This window comes from Poecile atricapillus, chromosome Z, assembly GCF_030490865.1.
Source record: "Poecile atricapillus isolate bPoeAtr1 chromosome Z, bPoeAtr1.hap1, whole genome shotgun sequence".
Lineage (NCBI taxonomy): Eukaryota > Metazoa > Chordata > Aves > Passeriformes > Paridae > Poecile > Poecile atricapillus.
In genome coordinates this window covers 104,177,478-104,204,028 of record NC_081289.1, presented here as the reverse complement: position 1 = coordinate 104,204,028, position 26,551 = coordinate 104,177,478, and the positions used below count along the sequence as shown (strand labels likewise).

At 40.6% G+C, this 26,551-nt stretch overlaps 1 protein-coding gene across 6 annotated transcripts in view; it reads right to left on the bottom strand.

Annotated features, from left to right (window-relative positions):
• The window catches only part of SEMA4D (semaphorin 4D), a 100,397-nt gene that overhangs the window by 2,312 nt on the left and 71,534 nt on the right, over positions 1-26,551 (bottom strand). For 3 of the 6 annotated variants that reach the window (XM_058864580.1, XM_058864581.1, XM_058864579.1), the window contains exons 9-16: positions 25,988-26,139; positions 24,090-24,265; positions 23,803-23,959; positions 22,800-23,022; positions 22,262-22,377; positions 18,284-18,456; positions 17,995-18,038; positions 14,430-16,882 (exon numbers count right to left, since the gene is read on the bottom strand). In XM_058864580.1, the coding sequence (XP_058720563.1) occupies positions 15,966-16,882; positions 17,995-18,038; positions 18,284-18,456; positions 22,262-22,377; positions 22,800-23,022; positions 23,803-23,959; positions 24,090-24,265; positions 25,988-26,139 (1,958 nt within the window). In that variant the 3' untranslated portion in view covers positions 14,430-15,965. Of the gene's footprint in view, positions 1-190; positions 289-2,446; positions 2,657-13,864; positions 14,072-14,429; positions 16,883-17,994; positions 18,039-18,283; positions 18,457-22,261; positions 22,378-22,799; positions 23,023-23,802; positions 23,960-24,089; positions 24,266-25,987; positions 26,140-26,551 lie in introns of those variants that run through there. The other 3 variants (XM_058864582.1, XM_058864583.1, XM_058864584.1) reach the window with 3 other exon arrangements.

Here is a 26,551-nt window from a genome sequence, read left to right as displayed (position 1 = left end):
TACTGACTGATGAGCACTTGGTTAGTAGATGGAAGGAACAAGCTGACATATCTGCAATGAATGGCATACATAGAACAGACTTTACTGCTGAGGGGGTCAAGAATGATGACACGGACATGAACACCCATCATTTTGTTATACAAATACATGCAGTTGCAGAACTGCAAGAGACAGTTTATAAAAGTCTTACCCATGTTTTCCTCCAGTTTTGCATCATTTTGTCATGTTCACTGATGGCACTTCTCCAGCTATCAAATTCTTTGGTCCATGCATCCTGACCAGCATTATCTGAGAATGGAATGGGATGATTACATAAGCATGTAATGGCAGAAGTCAGTACGTGATCAGACTCAGGACTGCCTGTCCTGCAGGAAGGGGACTAGAAAGAACCCACGTCTTGTCCTTCATTTTGCTGTACATCCTTTCATGTTGCTGTACATCCTTTCACGTTATTTGTCAGTAAGTTCTGGTAAAATGGTTCTATCTCTTACACTGTGCAGCAAACTTAATAGCCTCGAGAGGAAACAGGTTTAGTACCATTATCTGTGATTTGAGATCTAGAAGGCAGGACCTGCAAATGAATAGTTCAAATCCATCTAACAAGCACAGGAATGCTCCAGGTAAATAACAAGCCTGGGGAGAAGGAGTTGACATTTTGGAGAGGACCAGTTAACATGATGTACCAGTGATACGATGGACATGTCCAGCTGGTATTCCTTGTTTTTTAATAATCATAGGATCACAGAATCAATCAGGAAAGGACCTCTGAGATCATTAAATCTAACCTATGATCCAATACTACCTTGTCAACTGGAGCACCCAGCTCTACAACCAGTCAGTCTTTAAACACCTCCAGGGAGAGTGACTCCACCACTTCCCTGGGCAGCCCATTCTAATGTTTAATTATCCTTTCTGTGTAGAAATTCCACCTAATTAGTTCAGCCTAAACCTCCTCTACCACAGCTTAAGCCTGTGTCCTCTTGTCCTGGGAAAGAGGCCAACCCTCACCTGGCTACGCCCTCCTGTCAGGTGGTTGCAAAGTGTGATAAGGTCTCCCCTCATCCTCCTTTTCTCCAGGCTAAACACCCACTGCTCAAACAGCCTCTCCTTACAGGACTTGTGCTCCAGACCCTTCATCAGCCTTGTTGCCCTTCTCTGAACATGCTCCAGCATCTCAGCCTCACACACCATCAATTTCCTAAAGTGAGGGGCCCAGAACTGGACACAAAACTCAAGGTGAGGCCTCACCAGTGCTGAATACCAGGTAGCATCACTGCCCTGCTCCTGCTGGCCACACTGTTGCTGATAGAGGCCAGGATGCCATTGGCCTTGGCCACCTGGGCAGAGCTGGCTCATGTTCACCCATTGTCACCTGTACCCCCACATCCCTTTCTTCCTGGCCACTGTCCAGCCACTCTTACCCCAGCCTGTAGCGTGGTAAGGGGTTGTTGCGGACAAAGTGCGGCCACAACACTTGGACTTGGTCCAAGACCCAGCACTTGGTCTTGTTGAACCTCATACTGCTGGATGTGGTCCATCAATCCAGCCTGTCCATGCGCTTTGCAGAGCCCTCCAGCAGATTTAACACTCCCTCACAACTTGGTATCACCTGCAAATTTACCGATGGTGGACTCAATCCCCTCGTTCAGATCCTCAATGATAATTAATGATGATTTTAATTAAAGAGTACAGACCCCAGCACAGACCCCTGCGGGACACCACTGGTGCCCCGCCCCCAGCTGGATGCAGCACCGTTCACCACCACTCTCTGGGCCCGGCCATCCAGCCAGTTCTGAAGCCAGCACAGAGTGCTCCTGCCCAAGCCGAGGGCTGCCAGCTGTTCCAGGAGTGTGCTGTGGGAGACAGTGTCAAAGGCCTTGCTGAAGTCCAAACAGACAACATCCACAGCCCTTCCTGCATCCACCAGGTGGGTCACCTGGTCATAAAAGGAGATCAGGTTGGCCAAACACGACCTACCTCTCCTAAGCCCACGCTGGCTGGGGCTGATCCTTCAGCCATCTGTAGATGGCACAATTTAATTCACGAGTTCCTTGTACTTCCTTATATTGATAATTTAAGAAGGGCTATGTTACTGCAGCTTGGTGTATTTGTCAGGTTTTTTTTGCAGAATGTAAGACTGATGGTGATGTATTTTCTATTTCTCTTTTGCTAGCAAGTCTCATTTTTAGAGCACAGCGAGAGCCCCTCTGTTTTACATTTAGATTGGTTTGGTTGAGATGCTCTTAATTCTGCTTCTGAGATGGACTTCAAAGTAACTGGAGTGATGACATAACTCCCATGGCTTTTCCCTGTCATTGAAAAAAGCAGCATTGAGCCTTCCTTGACAGACTCAGGTTACCATCTTTAGATATGCACATTTTATGGGTGGATATTGTAGAGCTTTACTCATATCAGGGTCAGCAGCATTCATCTGAAATAAGCCTACCTTTATCTTCCACTGTGATCAGCACTTCAGATGTCGTATTCCCAACTTTTGAGATGAACGAACATCTGTATTCTGTGTTTTCTGACAGTGAATCTTTCACCCAGCTAAGAACATGCACTCTGCCATCAAGGAGCATGTGAGATTGCTCTGTGATGCATGCCTTCATCTTTTGTCCGTTCTTCTTCCAGACAAAGTAGGAGTTATCTGGACCTGTAAAAATGTCAGGTTATTCTGTAAGAAAACAGAAGATGAGTCTGAAAAGAAAAGAAACCCCATCATGTCAAGATAAGGCTTAAAAACATAAATGGTTGATTGAAATGTTTCCTAGGTTTCTTCAGCTGAAATTCTGGGTACAAAAAGCCTGGGATAAAGAGGAGCTAGCACTGGAAATTTAGGTTCAAGCCAAAGTTGTGGTTTTGTATTGAGGAATTCTGTGTTGAGGATTCTTACAACAGGGGGCTTGGCACACACAGTAAGAGCCAGTGATGAACACCAGCACCATCTGCCTGTGCGAATTCCTGTAGCACTAGGACACATTGCCTACTACTGCCCAAAAGAGGTCCTGGTACAAAGCTGAAACCACCTCAGACGTGCCTTGCAGAAGCTGAAAAAAAGGCCAGGAGGGGAAAAGGTCAAGAACTCAGTGCACCAAAGATGCTGGAACTAGTAATGAAAGAGGTAGAACTGGAAAAAGCACAGAACCAGTAGTCACAGCAGGCACTTAAGCAAGAGTGAACTTGAAAGAAGCTTGGATCAGCAACAAAGAGCAACCTAATTTTTTTAGCCTTGTTACTATTATTTGTCTTAACCTGCAAGGGCAACATTTGAATAAATCAGAGATTGACAGTAGCCTGGAGGACAGAACAGCTGTTCCCAGAAAACTAGCTAGCAAGGTTGGCTGAAGTGCACTTGGCAGCATCAGAGCCTTTCCATTTAAAATACAGACATCTGGGCCAAGCTAAGAACTTTGTAATTCTGATGTTTAAAACATGACTATTTCTCCCTCTGGGCCTAGGATCCAGACTCGCCTTAGCAAGAGAAGATGTGAAGAGAAATTGGAGGTAAAAAGAAAATGAACTGTTGTTGCAAATATGTCTTGACAGAACCTGCTACAGCTTTTACTGTGAGCACTTCATATTGCAAGTTGATGTGGCATTTTTTCCCTAGAAAAATACAATTCTATCATTAAGTTTTAGATAGTCATGTAGAAAAAAAAAAACAACTAGTTTTTACAATTGTGTACATACCACAAATTTGTACATAGGCATTTTTACATTGTGTATCATATTAAATTCTTAACTCCTAAGTTTTATTTCCAAATCTCCCACAAATATGGGCACATAAATTAGCAGTAAGGGTAAGGGTGAATGACAGAGGACATGATCTAGTTAAAGCATTGCAGAGTTTCTCTGAGGGAAGTGGCACAGTCTGAAGGGCTGACAGCAGCTCTAACAAAGCAGAAAGAGCAAGCACACACTGGATTGAAAACAGCTGGTCTAGCACTTTTTTATTTATTTATTTTTTTTAAAGGTGATTTATGGATGATTGTAATCATTCAAGTTAACAGCAGATAGGTTACATGTCACTGAGGTCATGGGAAGTCTGGAAACAGGGGCAAATTACTTCAGTAACAAAAAGCTGAAGTTGGAATTTGGACAAATGGGAGGAATAGTAAGTGCAAGCACAGCAAAAAAAATCAAAATCCCTAAGTGCCATTTTAGAGCCATGCAAGGAAATGGCATGTTTAGTGCAGGACACTGCCCTAAACTTCAGATGTACTCAGAGAACCTGCTCTGTCTTCCAGTGTTGAAGATCCCAATTGTGCTGGAAATCTGCCAAAATTTCAGCTTACATCCACATTTCACCAGGAGATTAAAATGCAGCAATTTCCTTATATATGAAATTTTGAAAGCTGTGTTGGTTCAGATTGGTCCCTTACGAAGTGCAACTAGGCAATTTTGCCCTTCCATTGTTTTTGTGCAGTCAGAAGCACTGGAAATCCCCAGAGATACACACTCATCCCCACTTACACTGACAGCAAAATCTAGGTGCAAGCAGTACTCAGGGTTTTCCTGATCCTGTTGCAGTGCAGCTTGTTTCCAGTTTTCAGGCAATTACCTTCTCTGATGTGATTTGATTTTCAGGATGGATCAATAGGAAAAAAAGTACACTGTGAAACAGTTTTATCTGCAAAAATTTTGAATCACATTTGTTGAATGCAATTTTTTTACAACTCTATGGTGAGAAATTCAGATTCAGATGTAATAGAGAAAGAGTTTTTGAAGATAAAAAAAACCCAGAAACACACTCTGATTTTTTTTTACTGTCACAATAATACAGATGAATTCCATATCTAGTGCAACCTTTTAAATAAAAGTTTCTGACCTGATCTACTTACTTTGCCATCCATGTTAGGAATGCTTGAAAGATTTTAAAGAAATAATTTTATTAAAACATAATAATCAAGCAGAGAATTAAATAGCACACCAGGCTAGGTACTTAAGTAACTATGTCTAAGCAGCCATGAAATGCATTTCAAATAGTTAACTTCAAAAACATTGCTTCAATAAACTACATTAATTACATGACTAAATAAAATCAACTTCACCACCTTGATGATTTTAGAAGGGGAATTAACAGTTATCAAACAAAAATACAAGAAACTTTGGGGCATTATCTGGAACTACCCTTTTCTCCGTGTAAGGCCTTCAAAATTCCCACTGTCTGTGGAAGTGTTTGCTTCTTTCCCACACAGATTTCATTTTCTCTGCTTTCAGTAATTTGGATGAAATTATAATGCCCACGTAGTAATGCCCACAGTAGTAATGGCCCAGGTAGCTTTTGCCAGCAGAATGGATTCTCTAACCTATGTCAAATCAGGCTGGGTTACAGAAACCACATATTTAATACTCAGGTGACTTTTTCTCAGTATTTTCCATGAGACAAAAAAAATTCAACTACCATTGTTAGCACAGAAACTCAAACCAGTGCAATTTTTGTAATTTTCTACCTACAGTCTGACTGCATTCACTGGGTTATTGATGTAAATTTGACCTTGAAAGAAGTAAATAAAACGGTATAGATAAATATTTAAAATAAATGAAGAACTGAAGTATACACCTACAGATTTAGAGTAGCATGGGGATGCACCCTGCTAAGCTGGACCAGATGAAGCATTTGCCATATACACATCACAGCCTAATAGACAAATGGTTTTCAAGAGGGTGTGGAGACACTAATTTAAAAGGAGTAGATTATGGATTATAAGCAGAGCTCAGTGACATAAAGCAGAGGGAGCAAAAGGGAACATTGGCCAAGATGGCTCCTTGTGCCAAACGCTGCCATGTGCAGAGAGCTGTGGGGACATTTCAAAAGCAGCCCATTGAAGCTACACTGTAAAAGCTGAGCAGTGCTGCCACTGGTGGTGGTCCAGCACAGGGTCTCCCTCCTCATTTCTAACCCAGAGCTTGAAGGGGAGCATTTGACTAAGGCTTCCCTATATTCACAGCAACACTTCCAAGACAGGGGAGTTGGTACAAAAGCAGGAGCCATCAGAAAACCTACACCCCAGCTAATAATTTCTGCAAATTGATAGCAAATCGAAATCCAGTGTAGATACCAACAGGTGTACCAGAGAGAAATTCTACCAGGGTAACAAAGTGTCTTTTACAGATATTCCTATAATCTAGACAAGGAACTGCTACCGGAGGCTATACACAGGGATGGGAAGTTCAGGTTTATGAAAAAAACCTCCCTTGTGAACCCAATACACACCAAAACCTCTTTCAAAGCTCACCACATGCATCAGATTAAGAACAACATCTGGATTTAGTGCTTGTTATCAAGCTTGTGGCTTTGCTGAATGCTACTGAAGCAAACATCCCAGATTTCTGAAAACCAAGATCATACAGGAAGCTCATCTGGAGCAGGGATTAAGTTTTAAAAAGGCACTATAAACTGGATTCAGGAAGGTTTTTTTTAAAAATCAGACATCAAAGTTCGCCCAGGAAGAGGTTAGTCAATCATTAATATGAAACATTACCACCAGCACTACTCAGGATGGGAATGAAAGGTTTAGGGCTGGTCACAGTTGCTTGAGTTGTAGTAGTCTGAGTCATTGCTGCTGATAAGATACCACAACAATTAACCTGTATGAAATAAAGCCATCAGAGGATAGCTGACTGAAAAAGTGGGGAATTTTTTTTTGCAGTTTTCCAAACAATGTGCAAGTTACATAGCCTGTACCACCTACAACTGGGGTGCATTTTTTTGTAGTTTTGTTGGGTGGTGTTTGATTGTTGAACTAGGGTAAGTCATTCTAGAAGATAAGCTTGACAGCAGTGGAAAAACGTCCCCTTAAAGAGCCAAGAAAACAGACCTCTCTGAAATGCCAAATATTACTTCCAGTAACAAGTATTTCATACTGAAGAAATTACGTCCTTCAGACACCTGGTGCTTCATTAAATTACCCATTCCCTTTGTGTATCATCAACACCACAAGCTGATGCAGCCCTATTATGGCAGATGAAAAGCAGGATGTGCTTCCTGCAAAATGTGAACCACGTTAAGAGGTGGAAGCAGCAACCCGTCACTAGAGGTGATGCATAGCACATGTAGGTGCAAGCAGGACATGGCATCTGTCTTCTCTGAGTGGAATTTAAAAGCTGGTTGGGAAAATGGCTGACTGGCCCATTAGATAAAAATGCACTTGGTAACTCTTCATGCATTTATTCAGATGCTCTTTGAGTGTGTCCAGAAAAAAGTTTTGCAATTAGAACCTAAATAATTGTCTGTGGAAAAAAAACCCCAAAACTATGAAGCACTAGTAAGATAGAACCTGGGACTGTCACCAAAAAAAAATTTAAAAAATTAAAAAAAAAAATAAAAAATTAGGTTTCACTTTCACAGTATTACAGAATTAACTAGGCTGGGAAAGACCTTTGAGATCCTCAAGTCCAACCTATAACTTAACACCACCTTATGAACTAGAGCATAGCACTAAGTACCACATCCAGTTTTTCCTTAAACACTTCTAGGGATGGTGACTCCACCACCTCCCTGGGCAGCCCATTCCAATGCCCACTCACTCCTTCTGTGAAGAACTTTTTCCTGATGTCCAGCCTAAACTTCCCCTAGCACTTTGTGTTTGCCCAATTATTTTTGGCCATTCTATCCGCTAACAAGGCTACTACATTAGATTTTAAGATAAAGTGAAGAGAATTGGAGAACATATTTTAAGGAATAACATACTCTCCACAAATCACTCCTGTTCTCCAGAGAAATAAACTACTGCATTTGCTTTGTTTGTCACGTAGAAGAGATGGAAACGAGATTTGCATCTCCACTCTGGGGACAATGCACACAACATGCTGAGACAATTCTGGTAGCAGTTTCTGCTGAAATAGTTAAAAAAGGATGCTTTGGTCTAAATTAGTACCCAGTTTATCAGCCACCACACCAATAGATGTTAATTACAAGTCTACAGGCTGCAGCTCTCATGGGGCAGAAACACAAGTGTACAGTAGTGAGGTTGCAATCCTGGCTGCCAGGGGGTAACAAGATGTTCTGAGAATGGTGTAAAATCGTGGCTATGGTCCAAATTCCAATACCAGTCCAAATCCATCACACTTCACTAGGCAGGGCTGGGAAATAAAGCTGCTCAATCATGGCCAGGGTATAGCAGTTATTACCAGTGTACTGCTTCAAACTGAGGCATTACTGAATCAAGAGGTCCACATTAGCAAGAGAAAAAGTTAAAATATTTATTCTGAATTGCAAAAAAAGAAAGGCTAAACTGGGAGCAAGTAAAGTCTTGTGAGCAAATGGTACAAAGAAGAAAACACACACATAAGTGAATCTGTCTCCCTCCCAAGAGAAGAAATCCCAAAAGACATTCAGGTCTCAAAGACCTCAAAGCAAGCTTCTCCTTTTAAAGTTACCTAGTCACACTACAAAAGCTGATGCAGGTTCTCTTCCCTCGTAGTCTCCCAAAACTGCATACATTGAATTCAAATGAAGAATACTGCCTGCTTTGTGACGCAGGCAGTTAGTCTCTGCTGACAGCCCATGCAGCACCCAATCCCCAAGCACACTGAAAAGCTCAACTAGACAACTGAACAGCAAAGCTGCTGCTCCACAGAGGTGCTCCTGCACAGAGGTGCCAGCTCTTGTCCTTGGCCTCAGCAGAATTTGTTAGCCTCACACCCTTTTGAGGGTGTGAGGGTAGCAGTGGGAAGCTGTGAAAACCATGCAATGTCTTCATTTCCCCAGTCCCTCTGCTGACACGAGCTGCAGCCTGTAGGACTTTGTGGTGAGCGTACAAAACACCAACTGATGTGCATGGGACATGCTGCAGCACACCTGCAGCCTCCATCTACGCACATTACAACAGCAGTAACTACTGCAGGCTACCGCCGCTAATCCTAAGTGGTCTGAATCTCCCAAGGTATTTTAGGGTGCTTCTTTATGTTTTAATCATTTATAAACTACCAAAAGCCACACGTTTCCCAACTGCACCTCATTATTCATTCCACAGGAAAAACCTGTATGAGTGCAGTCAGCTGCACACTGTGAAATGTAGGGAAACGATTAATTAACAAAATCTTCTGAGGAAAAAATAAGACACTTTTGGTTCAACTTATTTTCCTTGCTCTCACCCCTTTTTTAACTGATGCTTTTTAATTTGCCTTATGCTTACATTATTTTTACACTGAACTTACTCTAGTCTTTACTGGAAAACTAATGTAAAGTTAAAACAAAAAAAAAACCAAAAATCCCAAACCAACCAACCAAATAAAACAAAAAACACAACAATAACAACAACACCCTGAAAAGGCATTCTTGTTGCACATCTTTCCACATGCAGCTTGACCACAGCCTTTACACATAAAACTGCACAGCAAAGGTAATTTCTACAGAAATCTTTCAAAATCTGCCGCTGATGCTGGAATTTAAGAATGCATCATCCACATCACAGTCCTAATAAAAATTAATTTTCAGTTTTATTACAGAAGTCACTATGAAGGAAGCCACCAGAGCTCAGGTAACTGCAGCACTTAACACAAGTGTTAAATGCTGTTATTTTTGCGTGCAGACTTAGCTATGAGGGTCTCAGCAGGCCCCATGTCTGAGAAAAGAAATGCCAGCATTATAGTAAGAAAATTACACTCCTAAGATATAACACTCTAAAGTAACAAGGGTATCTTTAATGTCTGTGAGTTTTATGTAGATCTGTGATATTTACTCCATTTTATAAAATTCCAAGTCCTTTTCTGTTACATATTGAAGGAACAATCTTAATTTTACAACTTGTCTTCTAGATGCATCCCAAATAATAATAAACAGGAGGCATGTCAGAGATCTGCACACAGGAAAGATGTTATAGTGCCATGGTGCTGTTAAGCAGTGTTTAGTCAGTGCAGAAGTAATTGAAAAAAAATGGTACAAAACCACAAAATGACAAATTAACAGCTATGAGATAATTTCACTGTCTTCGGATACAGTTAAGTCAAAGAGCATGTGATAAAAACATCACAGGTCTATTGAGAAGGCAATTCATAAAGTGGGATACGAAATTATTTAACAAGTTGCAAACTTGCCATTCCCACAGGAAGGTAAATCAACCATTTATTAAGCCTACAAATTATAGTCATGGGCATTGCTTCAGGAAAGCATCACTGTGTGAATATCAAAATATACTGCATAAAAATCTGAAAATTTTATAAAGTTTTGAAATATTTGTGCAGTGGATTAATTTGTCCCGGAAGATGCAGAGCTTTTCCTTCCAAGGCTTACAATTAAACCATTATCACATTTCAAAAACCAACGTTGTATCTGTCCATTGCCATAATTAAGAGCCACTTACCAACTTCAACTGGTTACAAAACACAAGTGTATGAAAAATTACTATTTGGTATTTGTGTTCTTCTAAGAACAGAAAGTAACAACCCAAGTAAATTCCATTATAAGATATTCACAATGCTGTAATTTAAATGCTGTCATTTTGTCCAGCACAAAGAACATTCCCAGGCGGTCCCATTTTGCTCTGGATGCTGCACACCTCCATGCCTCTCCTGGCTGAGCTCTGCACCAGACCAGACCACCCCAGGGCACTGTGGCTGATGCGATCATGCAAATGATGCAAAAAAAACCTCACCCAAGAATGAACTACTCATCTCCACGGGTAAGTCAGTCTCTGACAGGCGACTTCCTCCTCCTGGTGGAAAAAAAAACCAGGCACAGCAAGGTATATGGGCTTTTGAGCCTGTCTGCAGATAGAGACCTGCCATGCACCAGCACGTGCTGACACCCTCACAGGCAGCCCTCAGGCACCTGGACAAGCCTAGGGCTGGTCTCTTTCACACCTGCTCTGCAGGTGCCTTGTCAAGAGGTTTGGTCTGCAGCAGTCCTCCTGAAGTGCAGTGCACTACATCTTGTACTTTCACTGCGCTCTATTTTGTATTTTCCTACCCTTCTGCACGTCTTTCAGTGCAACTTCAGGCTTCACCAAACAGGAATCTCTAGTGAACCACTTGCAATTCTGATTCTTGCAATTTATGTATCTTTTCTTCCACAGATACAGGAAACTTTCTTGTACGCCTTCTAAAATAGCATAACCACAGGGAACAGGCATTGTATGTGGGTGTTATCAGATCCCCATATCGGTATCTCCACAAAAGAGTAACTCCTTGAAAATGTATTTCCAAGTCCACAGAACTTTCATGCTCACGCTGCTGGGGTTTTTTACCAAGACTGAAAACAACCCAATATGTAAAATCTCCAGCTGCACATGAACTAAGGGAGGGAGTCATCTTGACACCATGGACACAGAGAGACTCAATCTGCAGGTGAAGCACAGAGTTTTGCAGCACTTCTGATTATAAAAGCATTTAAACTGCTGCACAGCATGCTTGACATATTTTAAGTTTTGTCCATGAAGTTAAGGACATGGACTCTAAAGCTGGGGGAGGAGGTGCCAGTAAAACATCTTCAAGCACAACTCAAACTCTAGAAAAAAACCTGTTCCTACTATACCTAATTTCAACAGAGCACACCAGAGAAATTAGCAGGTGTGTATGTTACCAACTCACTGTCTATCTCCCGAACCAGATGGTGTGGTATTTTGTTCAATTTATTTGAAGCTTGCCTGAACTGCCTCTAAAAGTTTTAAGAATTCTGTAATGGGAGAGAAAATTTCTATAACAGAAAGTGCACAGGAAACCTAACGTTTGCTCATGCACATAAAGTAGACAGGTCTCTGGAGAAATGGGAAACTCTTTGGAGGAGTTGAGAGAGACAAGCTGGGAGAAAATTTGTGAAGGGAGATTTATTTCTCCCTTTTCCAAAAGGGCAGGGGTATTCTGTGCTTGAAAAAAATTATTTATCAGAAAAAATGTAGCAGTTTGCCACAAGTGCTGTTTGTGCTGTATCCACTTAATTTTACCTTATGGAAATGAGCCATTTACAAGGTTGTAAAGTCTTATCCTTAGGCGAGGTTTCAAGTTAAAACACGTAGGATGAGTAAGAGATGAGCAAAACAACTCACCAACTCCTGTGGAGTTTCCAGACAGCTTGAAACAGATACTTACAATTAAAAAAAGGAAGAGATTCAGCAATTCTGATAAAATAACAATTATGCTAGAAACTTAATTAAAAATAAGCTTTGAGGTTTTTACTGGATGATGTAGCAATCCATGTATTTGCATGATACATTTACTGATGCCATATCCTTTTTTGCAGACAACCAGGCACAACATTTAACACTCTGCCAGTCTCATTTAACCCTTTTGGTCCTTGCAAACATGTTTTACCTTAAACTGATAGGTGAGAGAAATCAAGTTCCACTAAAGCTATGTTAATATAAAGAAGTATCGACAGATACTGAACAAATTTGAACAAATCCAAACAGCGACCTTCATTGCAAAAGCAATTTTTTAGCCACCCCCCCACCCAAGATGAATTAATATATCCTCATATGCAGGACCCAGAAAGACACAATTATCTGCACCAGTTCAGTGTGCTGGTTTGCATTTGCTGGTTTGTTCATTTATTACATCAAGAGACCGAAATCGTAATTCCGGGTAAGAGAACAGTGTGAGGTGTCAGCCAATAGCCTTCCTTCCCAAAGGGAGCAAAAACTCTTCCCATAATACGAATACCAGTTCTTCCCAACTTTGAGAGGCATTAGAAGTGCTTCCATAGCTGGGTCACCTTGGCCCCATTGTTGCCATTACTGCATCCCTTGGATGTCAGGAGGTTGAGAGAGTTTTTCTTCTTTTTCCACTATTCACCCCTATACCTCCTGAGGAATGGAGTGCACACACTGACTTTAGGGACACTGTGCCTCCCTTAAGTTCACTAACAAAGCAAATACAATTACTGACAATTTTTAAAAGCAGCATCAGCATCATACCAAGATGGGCACCGCTGGATGAAAAAGAAGTAGTTCTAAAATAAAGTCTAGGTCTGTAGTACAACTATCAAACTGTTAAAATCTTTTGTGCTATTGTAACTTTTTTTTTCACGGTGGACAACCAAGTTTCTGAATTGCCTATTGCAAAAGTGAACAAAAAAGTGAAAAAAAGTGCATTCCAGTCTAAATTATTCTATTCTAAGAGAGAACCTTCATCTCTCTGCTGTTCCTTTTAGCCATGGAAACATGAAGAGTGCCTTTGTTAAGATCTATGCTAACAAAAACATGCATTTTGATCTGATTCCACAAACACCAACAGAGATGCCAATATTGAACAATACTACTTTTAAAAATTATTCAGTCTATACAAATTGTTCTTTTAAAGAATAAGGTTACATATGAAGACCTGTTTCAATCCATTAAATCATTCTTAGTTTAACCCAGCAATTACAAACTGTACTTTTTAACAATCCAAACAAAAGCTGGAAAAAAAAGCAGAATTGCTGTGGAAAAAACAGCTTTTTCCTCCTGTACACATCAGAAAATGTATCTGTTAAAAATGGAAGCTTTTATTACTGTATGTACTTCAACATTTGAAGTAAGATGGAAAAAGGATTGACTGACCTGGTCCAGAAAATAGGCTAAGTTTAAATCCAATAAAAGTGTATTTTTTTAAACTGCATACACACTGACAATTAAAATATCTACCTGCTACACATCCATATGCAATCCTGATTCATTGAATTCCTTCAGCATGCAAGTGAGCCTAATAAAACCAACTATTAACACACTGAAGTGGATTGCTGAATCAAAACCTCCACCATACAGTACAGGACTTGCAGTGACTTATTCTTGCTAAGAGCATGCTGGCATCCCGATACCGTCTCTCTGTGCTCTTGTTTTTCCCCCCGCAAACATCACAGAAATAAAATGTATACAGTACGTGGAGACACAGCTAAACCTTTAATGCAGAAAGTGCTGGCTTATACAGGGGTCCTCCGACTTACCTGTGGCTTGGCAGAAGAGGTGGAAGGGTTCCCGGACACTAACATGCTGTGCCTGGTCACTTAGGAAAGGTGGCAACAACATGACCTTTATGGGGTCTTTGCTAGACCAAACATCAGGCTGGGTACTGGTGGGTGAAGGAGGTGAATCACTTCCCACACAGGACAAAAAGGAGGTACCAGTAGGAGGGAAAGGTATAGGAGATGAGGCTGTGTGACAGAAGAGGACAGAAAAGAAAGTAAAAGGGTACTAAGGAAAGAAGTTGCAAGAAATACATCACACAATGAAGAAATACTACAAAAAGACAAATGAGTTTCAGAAAGGTAGTAAGACAAAGTGTCCCTAGGCCCCTAGAGGAGAGCACTTTTCTCCTTCACCCATGCTGTTTTCCTTCCATCCTTCCCATCTCCCCACCTGGGTTATAACCCTTTCAATTGAAGCTGAGAGGCTGCTTCAAATTAATTAAAAAGTTTTTACATTCCCCCCAAAGAAAATCACAAGGAACATTAGTGCCTTGCCAAATGGAAAGCACTGTCATTGTGTCACGTTTCAGAAAAGCCAAGATGTAATACAATTTATTTTAATATTTATTCTGTTATATGTACATAATTAAAAATAGAAAAATAAAACCAAACTGAATCTTATAAAATATAAACTGTTTACACTAAGATGGTCTAAATTATGTTTGCATGAAAGTTGAACACAGAAAAGCAGCCCAGGCATACTGCTATTTACTGTTAAAATGTATTCTACTTCTAGCAATATTTACAGAAAGAAGCAGTGAAAGGAACAATTCTTCAGGACTGTACTGCACACATAAAATGCTTTTACAGACAAACAGTGCTGCTGTGAACCAGGCTGAGAACAAATGCACACTTTCACGTTAGCAGGCATGATTCACATAAAAGAGTTCAAAGGACTGATTGTTTAAGCAGCTTCAGTTTCAGTCTCCAGTTGCATAGGAGAGTGAAGGTATCATCCAGAAAGGGTGACGCTGCAAGTATTTGTCACAAAAAGAAGCAGAGTTATTTCTGAATCTGAAAAGAAGAAAAAAAAACAGCAATGTTTTCTCATCAGGCTGTGTCCTAACAGTCCATTCCGGTGAGTCACCAGCTGAATTGTTGGAGTTAATTCTTCTTGATTCCTGTTTTGCTTCCATAATGCAAGAAATCTCTTTCCGTGTCACTGCTAACTGACAGTTGCTTGCCTGTACTGTTCTATAAACTAAAGAAAAAAAAAATAAATCCAGTTTTGTATAGAAAATAAAATGTGACTATGTCCAGCTGGCTGGCTGGTGGGGGGGAGGAAAAAAAAAAAAAAAAAAAAAAAAAAGCAATTGTTTCCTCCTTCCCCATTCCCCACTTACTCCATGTTTCGTACTGATACTGTTGTACCTACATTTCTAGAAAGCAGCAAAGAAAAGAGCCTTTAAACAAGATTATCCCTGAGTCTTACACAAATCAAGGCAATGCTATCCCCATTATACCTTAAAATCTAAGATACTTATAGAGCAGTTAAAATAATTAACTTTAACCAACTAAAGAGATCTAGTGTGCCAAAACACAAAGCATAAAACTAAAAACAATCACTAGAAGCAAAGAAAAAAAATGTCCCAATCTGGACAAAAGTCTATAATTTACCAATCTGATAAACTAAACTCAATTTCCAATTTGGAATTAAAATGAAACTAGATCTTTTTTTAATGGCAACTAAATATATGTGAAGACTGAAGTACTTTTTAAAGCCAACTGAATTATAAAGTTACTTTTACTCTATCGAAGAATATGGCCAAAGAACAAGCAAGTAGCTTCACTAGAGCAAAGTGCTCAGTGGGGGTAAAATTGGGAACAAACAAGTGGTGATCTGAAACTGGCCATTTGAAAAGAACATAAAAAAACACAGTACAACACAAGATGCTATGGTCTCCAGACAAGTACACCACTTCTCTAATCTGTTGAGATCCAAACGAAAATTGGCTTGCTGTACAGCTTAAGCATGTAACCCCTGCTATGGCTTAGCTGTCACACCCAGGCTCTCCGTGCTCAAATAGCCAGCCGCAGGACCACAGCTCACTTCTGCCACTGAGAGGGACGGTGGGCTCCTTCAGTCCCCCTCCACATCCGAGTCGGCGTACTTGAGCTCGCACTTGACGTCGAAGGGCTTGTCCTTGGCCTCACGGGACGCCTGCGAATCCCCAGCCTGCAGCTGGCTGTTCCCACAGTCAGGCTCCGTCTCGTAGCCGGTGTCGTGCGCAGGCTTGGGCTGCTCCCCGCTCTGGTGGCTGACACTGCCCTGCTCCACCAGCGTCTCTTTCACGCTTTGCTCGCAATCAGAAAAATCTGACTTCGTTTTCTTCTTACCAAGCAGCATCACAGAGCGAAATTTCAAGCACTGCCCTGGCAAGTACCCTTTGTAACAGTTGTAGGAGAGCAGGCACAAAAAGAGAATGAAAAAGAAGAGGAAGAGGAACATCAACAGGAAGTTATCATTTGACTTGAGGAACATTGTCTTTTCGGGGACTGCGTCAGGAATTGAATTGAAGAGCTCTGTGTTGGAGGCTACACTCGTTAGGACAGGGCCAATGGGCTTAGTTAATATCCTTGCTGTTGTTACTGGTACCATGTGAGTGGTCGAGATGTGAGCAGTGGACCCCTCGGTTGACACAGCCGACACTTTTGGCACATCACTATTACCTTCTGTTGGTGCGGCTGCCGTGGTGGGGCCCACTGTGGTATGCTGCATTTTTTTCAGTTCCAAAACATGCTTAGCCAGCACCTGAGAAAACTTCTTATTTTTCACTTTTTCTTCTGACAAACACTGGTAAACACCACTGTCTCCTTCTGATAAATTGAAGATGAGCAGTGCCTTCTCCAGCAGACGGTACTTGGGACTCTCCACTCTCAGCACATCATCTTTGAACTTCCAAACTACCTGTGCCAGATTGGACTTTTGAGAACACTTGAGTTCTGCTGTGCTCCCATGCTTGAATGTATGCTGTAGGGGATTCTCTCTTACTTTATCTGGAACATCAAAATAAATGTGCAGAGTATCAGCAATGATTCCAGTTTGCTCTAATCTGTACAGCTTCACCAGACTGTGTTACAGTCTAACTGGAAGCATGAAGACTTATGGCATTCACCTCACAAGACCAGGTGGACAGCATGCAAGAATCTCAGTGGAATACCAAGCTGCACGTGGAACATCAAGACAAAGAGATAGGACACCTCAACTCTAAGATGGCCTCCACTTCTAGATAAAGGTGAGACCTCACTGATCCACAGCTGAGTGTGCACCTGACAAGTCACTGTTCAGGAAAGATACTGTACTTGGTCTCACTTTATAGCCAATTAGTGTATTTTATGTAAAGCAGCAGCTACAAAGTATCCAAGAGGAAACTGAACTTGGAACTCTCTTCTGAAAAAAAGGATATTTGCACTTATGGCACGCCCACAATTTATGGCACCCCTTAAGTTAACAGAAAAATAACAAGCAAAGCTCTCATGGCGGTCCATGCTTGGCTTGGATTAGAAATAAAAAGCGAGTACATCAAACTCTTAATAGCTTTTTTTACTGGAGCTAACATCTGTAACTCTACTCTACACTTTATGATCTCATTGATCTGGTGGCAGCAGCACACTAGATAAAGAAAGGACCTGTGGTTACTTGTTTTAAAGCACTATGCAAGGTACTTCAGCTGCTCTACATCATGTTCTGAGTTCCCCCTCCCCTCTCACCATAAAACCAGCTTTTTTTTCAGAATAATTTAATCTGATCTAGCAGCAGTAACCAAGCACTTGTCAAAGCTCACAGTAGAATGTCAAATGCTGCATCAAAGAGACAGAGGCCTCTGCAATAGAAGTACTTCTGGTATTGCTTTCATTCACAAGTCACTGTTGAGGTGCCCCCATTCATTTCAGGGGGTTGTGCACTGCACACTGAAATGCATACAAACACAGACAGTTTTTAAGACAACATGCAGGTTGTACAGATGCTCAAATATTCAAAGCAGAATCCCATACCTATTAAAATGTAAATGAATGTCTAGATAATCACAAAAGCAAAGCTGAACTAAATAGAATTCTTTCACCACTCCACCTACACATATGAAGGAGCTCTTCAAAGACTAACTCACCAGAACAAGAAGATGCATCTCCACCTATGTTTTGAATCCAGTTCCTGTAAAAGGAAATCCAACCATTACAATTTCAAATCTTTTGTTTCCTAAAATCTGTCCATCCCTTTGTACTAATAAGTCATGTAAGCAGCACTAGCAGACATAAATGGAGAGGAACAAGTCTGTATTTGAAATTTCAATTTTTAAAATAAAAAAATACTCCATTTTTAAAATTCCAATCATCAGTAAGGGACAAGACTGATTAAATATTGATTGTAACTGTAAGGAATTTAAAGCATACTATTACCTTTCCATTTCACCTTCTTTAAAAATATCAGTGCAGGAAGCTTCAAGAGGTTTCCAAGCACAGTAAGGATCCCTTGCTAAAACACAGTCAACACAAGTGGTATACTTGTCACAGAATGCCACTGGAGACTGCACCACACCAGAATTTGAACCAGCAAAGAGGTATCTTCTGCCCTAAAGAAAACAAAGCACAAAAAAAACCCCATCACAGCCAATCACTTTCTCAAACACAAACCACCAAATTCATGGAACAATTTAAATGTTATTAAAGAGCTGCATACATACAGCCTTTTTTGTAAAAAGTGGTGCCTCAGGAAAGTAAGCATTTGATTAACTCTTATTTCTAGAAAGTTATCTTGGAAATACTACAGCAATGCTGAAAGTGTAAAAAGACAACAAAAGACTGGAACAGGTATGTGGAAAGTAACCATGTCTAACTATGACTTTATCAATTTTTCCAAAAATATGAATGCAGTAATCCTTCTATGAGGCAAGGCAAGGCTGTGCTGACAACAAGGCTGCAGTTGGCACACTTGAGACTGAGCAGGCAGCAGGGCTGCTCCTGTTAACCCAAAGCAGCCCTACTGCCTTCAGCTCTTTAGCCAGCCTGTTTCTGCAGCCACATCAGCATCATCCTTATGAGAGTCAAATGCTTCTTAAGGAAGAACACTGTAGTATTCAAAGGACACAGCACTAGCAAGACACCTAGAAGAAGGGGGAAATAATCACAATGGCTGTTGAACCATTGCTGCTGGGGATCCCAAAGTAGTCTCACTCTGAGCACAGGAGGAAAGACCACACTCATTATTAGACCTTATTATAAAAGGCAGGCAGCTGCCTGAGTATTTCACTCATCTGCTTTAGAACTTGGGGAAAATGATGGCTAAAGGTATAGTGTGACTTTACATATTATCAGGCAAAGCCTCAAGAAAGGGGCCTGTGCCGCAGCCCAAACCCACCATGACTGACTCACTACTCCTTTTGAGAGGCTCTGCATAGAAAGCTGAATGGCACACCCCACCTCAGCAGCGGGCTGGCTTCATCCTGAGCAGAATACCGAGCAGGTTTATCAGCACCCTGCTGCAGCTGTCAGGCAGACGAGCTGGATCCAAGCATAGAATGGCTTTTCCTGTACAACTGTACAGATCTCGGTGCACAGAAATGTACTCTGTCATGTCTGCAGTGACTCCAGCAGTATGAGTACAGTCACAAAGTGATGAGCAGACATCCAAGGAAAGATTTAAAGCACAGAAACATTCCTCAAAAATCTCATGTTCAGGTGCACACATTTGGTCTTGACATCACAAACACGCTCAAGAAAAGAACTGACAGAGCATCTAAAGGCTGCATTTAGGTTTTGGGGTTCAGTGATGCTCTGCTCTTTCAGCTAAGGATGTAAGGAGGTTCTGCCACAAGAACTCTGAACAGGTCAGTCTCTTTAATGCAGCGATCATCAGGAAGTCTCTAGAGGAAGCTGCAAGACCCAGCACAAATTAGTTTGAATCCTTCTCGCATATATAAAGTGTGCAAACAGCTTTCAGGGGAACTCGTGACACTGGAAAATGTAAGACAAAACAATCAAAAAGGAATCTGCTGGCACTGCTGGAAGTTACAGTTTGAATGACAGTCAAACAAATATTCAAATGCACTCTTCCATCCTGAAATTTAACACAGATTAGTGTTGGACTATGCTGCAGTACTCGTAGAAGGAAGTCTACAGTGTTGGAGACTTACAACTTCCTAGGAAAAGCTTCCCATTCTGCTCAAAGGTCTCCACATTGCACCAAGCACTGCTCATCTTTCTAGTGCTCTGCTGGATAACACTGCAACAGTGCAACACTGTGTATGGGTCGTAGTGTCCGGCTCACACATCAAGGAGCTCAGAGAACATGCAGTGAGCAGAGCAAACCATTTAAATAAAACATCCAGACACACCTTCCAATCAAGCAGGAGTTAAGATGATCTATTGTAGGCTCTTCTGACTGCCCACCACACCCCACACCACACTATGGGGAAGAACCTAGAGACCACTTAAAAATGAGCTCAGAAAGGACTCTGACTCCAGAGAGGTCTAAAGCCCACCATCAGGGCAATTATTACCCTTCTGTGGTAAGTCCACTACTGTGGGATGCCACGACATGCAACACAATGCCAGCTCTTGGTGGACTTCAGTAGCCACTGACTGTGGAGGCAGAAACTTGTGTTTTCAGGCTGGGAAGCAGCAGGAATCCCTGCTTGGGTGGTATTGTAACTATACAGTTACCATGACTCTGGCAGCCAACCCAACCTCCTGCTCCCCATCACTGAAAAGGACCTCTGGTTTTATGGGAATGTATTGGGCAGCATTATTTCAGCGAGTATGTGGCAACTGGACATGGAGTGAATAAATTCAATGCCATTATCCTTACAGCAGCCTTCCAACTGCGTGCTTAAATTGCTACATGATGTGTATTTGGCATCAGGCTTAATGCCCATCTCTTTCTTTGCATTCTCCTGAAATATGCAAATCACAATCAAGCCAGTGTAGGAATGATCCCACAATTAGAGGAATGGCTATTAGCATATATATTAGAAGAGCTATCTATCATTATCGTCTATGAAAGGGCAAATTCCAAAACTTCCTGTCAACGCAAGTAATTTGAAACTTATTTTGCTGATTAAGCAAATACTTTGTGTGTATGTATATATATGTGTGTATATATGTGTATATATATACATATATGTATATAGATGTATACACACACACATAATACACATCTGCACAGATAAGTAAGTGAGTTGTCAGTGTGATAAATCAGACAAAAATAATACAAACATGTTTACGGAAAACTAAGCACAGATGTTTTTCATCCCGATTTTTGTCTGTCTACCAAAACCATATTCTGTCCTTCTTCTATTATAAACATGAAAGGACAAATAAGCATGCAGGATGAGCTTGTAAAAATTACAGCATAAAGCTCTGAGCTGATCGTGTTGACATGCAAAATTTTATTAAATATCACACAAAAACAAAAGCTGTTTCAAAGTATTCCTAAGTCCCTAAGCTGCAGAACACTTATTGATCACTAGGGTAGCTACTGAATGCTGGTGTTACTAATAGGCACTTCAAAAGAGGCACTCATTCTTTATGAAACCCAGAAAATCTCACTGATGCTACAAGTGACTTCAGGCATACAAAGATATGATGTGAACAAAGATACAGATGTGAAGGTCTGAGTTACTAGGGGCAGAAACCTAAGTCACACACAAACTATGGTGACCATCCTCCTACTGTCACAAAAGCACTCTAGGATTAAATTAAGCAATTGATAAACAGTGCAGGAAAGCTGCCAGGTTTGGAGCGTGCAGCAGCTCTCATACCACCCAGCTGGAGCTGCAGCTGGTGCCCCACTGGGCAGACAAGACCTCACCAGAGGTCTTCACCCACAGCTGCAGCAACTGCAGTGGCTGCTCTCACAACACAACCAGCATGCAGGAGCCTGCGAGATTTGGGTCTGCAGAAATCAATCAACTACACAGTTATGAGACCCTGTGCTAGAAGACTGTTCTCTCTTCTTAGGTCTATTTCCCCAGAACCACACGCCACTCCTCTGCTAACCTCATCCCCGGGGATTTTTCCTCACTAATCTGCAGTGGCCACAAGGGGTCAGGTCTTTTACATCACGCTAAACCTGAAATTGGTTTCTTAAAACACTTTACGGTTCCCTGCTTCTGCACATGGAAACCAAGTGAAGACCTGCATACCTGTGCTCCCACAGCCATTCCCCATGAAGGTCTAAATACCTTCAGAAGCTTTCCACCTACCGAACATACTGAAATGCAGCAGGCAACATGTGATTGCTGCAGCATGGTGAGCTACAAATGCAGCCTCTGCTCCATGCACAGCAACAATCTCTTGTCACGAGGTCACAAAGTGGTATAGAGAAAGTTTTGTGAAAGAACAAAAGGAGATGAATGCTGTGATGCTTGTACCACTTACTGTTTTGGATGAAAGCAAGAGAGTTTGGACTGATTCAAAATTTGGAAAAAGCTGTGTTTCTTCAATAATATGCATTCCATTTTCATAGCTGATAGCTTTGTGCAAGGCTCCTCGATCTGAAACAACAGAGGAATATGCTTAAGTAAGATCCTTGAAATAAAAAGGCAGGAGAAAAGCCTTCACAATTGCTAAAAATTGTCTCAATAATCTGCTTACTGTTCAGAAGAACAACTCCATGTCAAAGGTAACCATTAAACTTGCCATCATCAGGACCTCTGAGCAAGAAGTAACGTTTTGGTACACAGAATGACTAGCTGGGGATTGTATTGTGTGGTTTTGCTGAACTCACTGAAGCTTTGCAGTTCTTTTTCTGCAATACTTTTTCAAATCACCTAAAACTGTGCACTTACTGTGGCACTTTACATTTTTTTTACACCAGCTGGTGTAAAAGCAATGCAAATATAGAAATCTCAGGAGTTTCTCTAAGAAAACTAAAGAATCAGTGCATCACCAAAAACAGGCGTTTTGCAGAACTCACCTGTACCGATGAACATAACATCATAGATGGTGCCATTGAGTGCTCTGACTCTGTCAACTACAATCTGTGTATACTTCACATCTCGCTTTACTAGCCGGGGTCTGTCTCCCATTGGGGTCACTGAGTCATCCATTAGAGGATGATCTTTAACAAACTGCAATGTTTTGTCTGGTAAATTCAGAGAACTCATGTAGTTTGATGCTCTGGCTTCATTGTTGATACACTAGAAGTGGGGACAGGGAGAGGGTGAAAAAGAAAAAAGACAATCAAATTGTAGCATATACTTGTACAAAATGAAGACAATTAAGTGCAGTTGCCTGCATTTCCTTCTCCACATCATTTCTGGCCAGTAACCACACCTATACACTATACTCATTGTACCCAGGAAGGTCCTCAGGTCTTATAGCACTTCGGCTTCAGGGATGTACTAATTCCTGAGCTTTGGACTACGTTTTTGTTTGGGTCCAAAATATGTTCTAGCAAAAAAAAAATCCTTCTCTGGTCTCATGCACCCTCAATACTTTTAACCATCACCTCTTTCAGTACAAGCTGTAGTATGACTATAAGGAACATAAGGAAGTAAAAAAATGTCTGAAAGAGACCCCGTACAAGGACAGTTTTGAGTTTGCAGAGCAGTGCACTACATTAGAAAGACACGCTGATTCTACTGAGATAATGCAACACTTGCTATACTCCTTTTCATCTGAACTAAAAAGTGTATGATGTTGCTAGTGTAAACTGAGTTCTTTTTCACAATGAGAAAGTTATTAACAAAATAATGAATTACAAACTCAGCAAATAACTTTGAAATTAAAAAAAACTCGAAACCCAAAGACTTTGATTCCCAGATAAAAAGTTCAGAACATATCACTTGAATGCTTTTCTAGGAAGTTTTTACAAGAAGTAACCACGTGAAGGCGAACAAATGAATCATTAGTATTCCCTAGTCTGTTTCCTCTGGAGCATTAAGGAAGTCACCAGATCCAAGACTAGAGAAACTTACCGCACCAGGTCGAGGATTAGGAATTTCCCCATTGTATCGCACCCACTTTGTATGAGACTGTTCCACTGTAGCACTCTGCATGTATTTTCCTTTTGAGAAAACCTCTTCTACAGTAGACAGATTGTATGCACACACTGCTGACAGTCCCACATTATTCCTATGAATTCAGGAAGATATTAGGAGAAAAAAAATAAAACTCAACAAAACATATAAGTAATTATCATTTTCTTCTACTAACCAATTGAGATTAAAGGTATTTATCCAGGAAAAGGCTGTACCACACTTACAGTTGTGGGGTGAAGACTCCATATATCACTGGTTCCTTCAAAGTCGGAGATTTGAGAATAAAAACATCATTGATAACATTGAAAATTAAATTCTTATCAGGGATGGTACAGATCAGTCTGGCCTTGAGAAATGAAGTCCATTTTTTCTGCAAGGTCCTTAATCCTCCTTGGTCCCTCTTATGGCATTTAAAAAAAAAAAAAAAAAAGTGTTTGTGAGGAGAACTAGCAGCATTTTTGCATTTAAGAAGCAGCACTGCTATATAGCATGCAATTACTAAGCCCTGGTGTTTTATATTATTTCATCTACAGCAACATCAATAAGTGCTAATACACTCACAAACAAAACAGTATGAAAGCCACTGGAAAATCAGTTTAACAAAAATAATGCAAAATTGTTTCTGTCACATATACAGGGAAGATGAGAGCTAATGAAGAATCATACTTCAGCATCACTCGGAAAAATTGAGATGGGCAATGTATCATTAGGAAAAAAGTAAAACAAGTATGGAAGTATTATACTGTCCTTTAAGAGAAATATGTGTTGCTGCATTTGTTCTGTGACACCAAAACTGATTTAAATTCTAATGCTGAAATATGCCTTAAGACTTGCCTGACACTGATAATTTCATTAGAAGAAATCCAGCAATGGTTTAACCCTTCTAGCAGTTACTACCTTTGTTAAGGTTTTGCAGGTACCAAGGCTTAAGATATATTGACTAGAAATGTATTTCAAAATATTTAATAATTGAGCTGTAGCTCTGCTACTTCTCTTATAAAAGAGCATATTGAAACAGTATTAATATTTCCATTTAATATTTCCATTCATTACCCAATGGTGTATGCAATGTATTAAAAAAATCTGCAAAATTTATTAAAACAATTAAGTATAAATGCTTATTAGATTTGCAACCTGCCACTGATTTCTATTTCAAACAACAGTCTGAAATATATAATAATGTAATAGATGAAGCTCTCATATTCCACAATACTCCCCTTTTAAAGTGTGCACGAGCTGTCAGTGGGCAGAGTGCCATAACAGTAAGCCCCATCTAAACCAGCCTCCAGCTCCTTGTTTAATGGAAATCTCAAGGGCACTAACTTGTTATTGATATTTTGACTTCCCTCTTTAAATACAAAACAGTAAAGTCAAAATAAAACTTTCAACCTCATAAAAATGAAACAGACAGATAAACTTCCTGCTGGAAAAAAAAGGAAATTGATACATTCCACTGGAAAAGTTTTTGTTAAATAAACATTTTCTGCTGAAAAAACATCCATCAGGCAAGACTTTTAACCAGCACTCCTGAGGATGTGTTTGAATCAGCTTAACACACTGGGGTTTAAGCACACTGAGTGTGACAGAATCAGGCTGCTGGTGACCATTTCCCTTCAGGCTCTGGCAGCTGTAGCAGCTTCATAGAAGTCCCATCTGCTACACCACAGTCAAGAGCTATTTTGCTGTGGACACAGCTACAGTTTTGCTTGCATACAGCTAATTCAAAGTCACTTGATATACATCCTATCTGCTCAGCTCCAACAAAAGTCACTTCTTCACAGGGAGCTCTACTTTTAAAAAAAATGAACAATGAAAACTGGAACAACAATTTTTCTGCTGCTGGGTTTTGTCATGGTTGTTTTGTTTCCTCCCAGACAAAAAAAGCAGAACCCCCAGATATACAGAAATTTTACAACTGTGCAAAATTAAATAAAGTATTTATTTACAAAGCAACCATCAGGCCTTCTCAGTTCCTACTGACTGGAACTGCTTATTCATTACAGTTTACTAAACTCAACCACCTCCATTTACCTGGCAGTAAGTCCAGAGAAATCAATGTTTTTTAATATGCACACACAAGATTCTGTGAGATACAGTAAATGTAAACTGAACCATCTCCCACCTTGCATACTCTAGCTATTCTTGGAATCATCAATTTTCCAACAAATTCATACTCCACAGACACCTCAGTGAAAAAGAAGTATATCTTGTCGTCTTCTCCATCTGTGCTGTTTGGATCTGCTCTTATCACATCAGCAAAAACAAAGTTGGGCTCTACAGACACAAACAGAAGAATTTTCTATTATATATGTGACTACTAACTTGATTCCCTCAAAGACCCTCAGACACTGTCTTTCACCCCAACTCCACACTGCATTTACCTCCTCTCCACTTGCTGACCTACTTACACAGTTGGCTGCTCATAATATGAACAGGATTTCTAAAAAAAACCCAAACCACAAAACACTGACCAGAAACAGAAAAAAACCCAAACAGAACCCCACAAAACTTACGTTAAAGCACTATGATACCTGAGAGATCTCTATGATCTGACGGCTCACCAGTCCACACTCAAATGTGGTTTTCTAATGGGCCTGGAGAGGTAAATCTCCCTTGCCTGCCTCTCCTCTATTTCAGCTATATGCTAAAGCACTAAAATAGCAGTCCCATTATAACATGTATTACA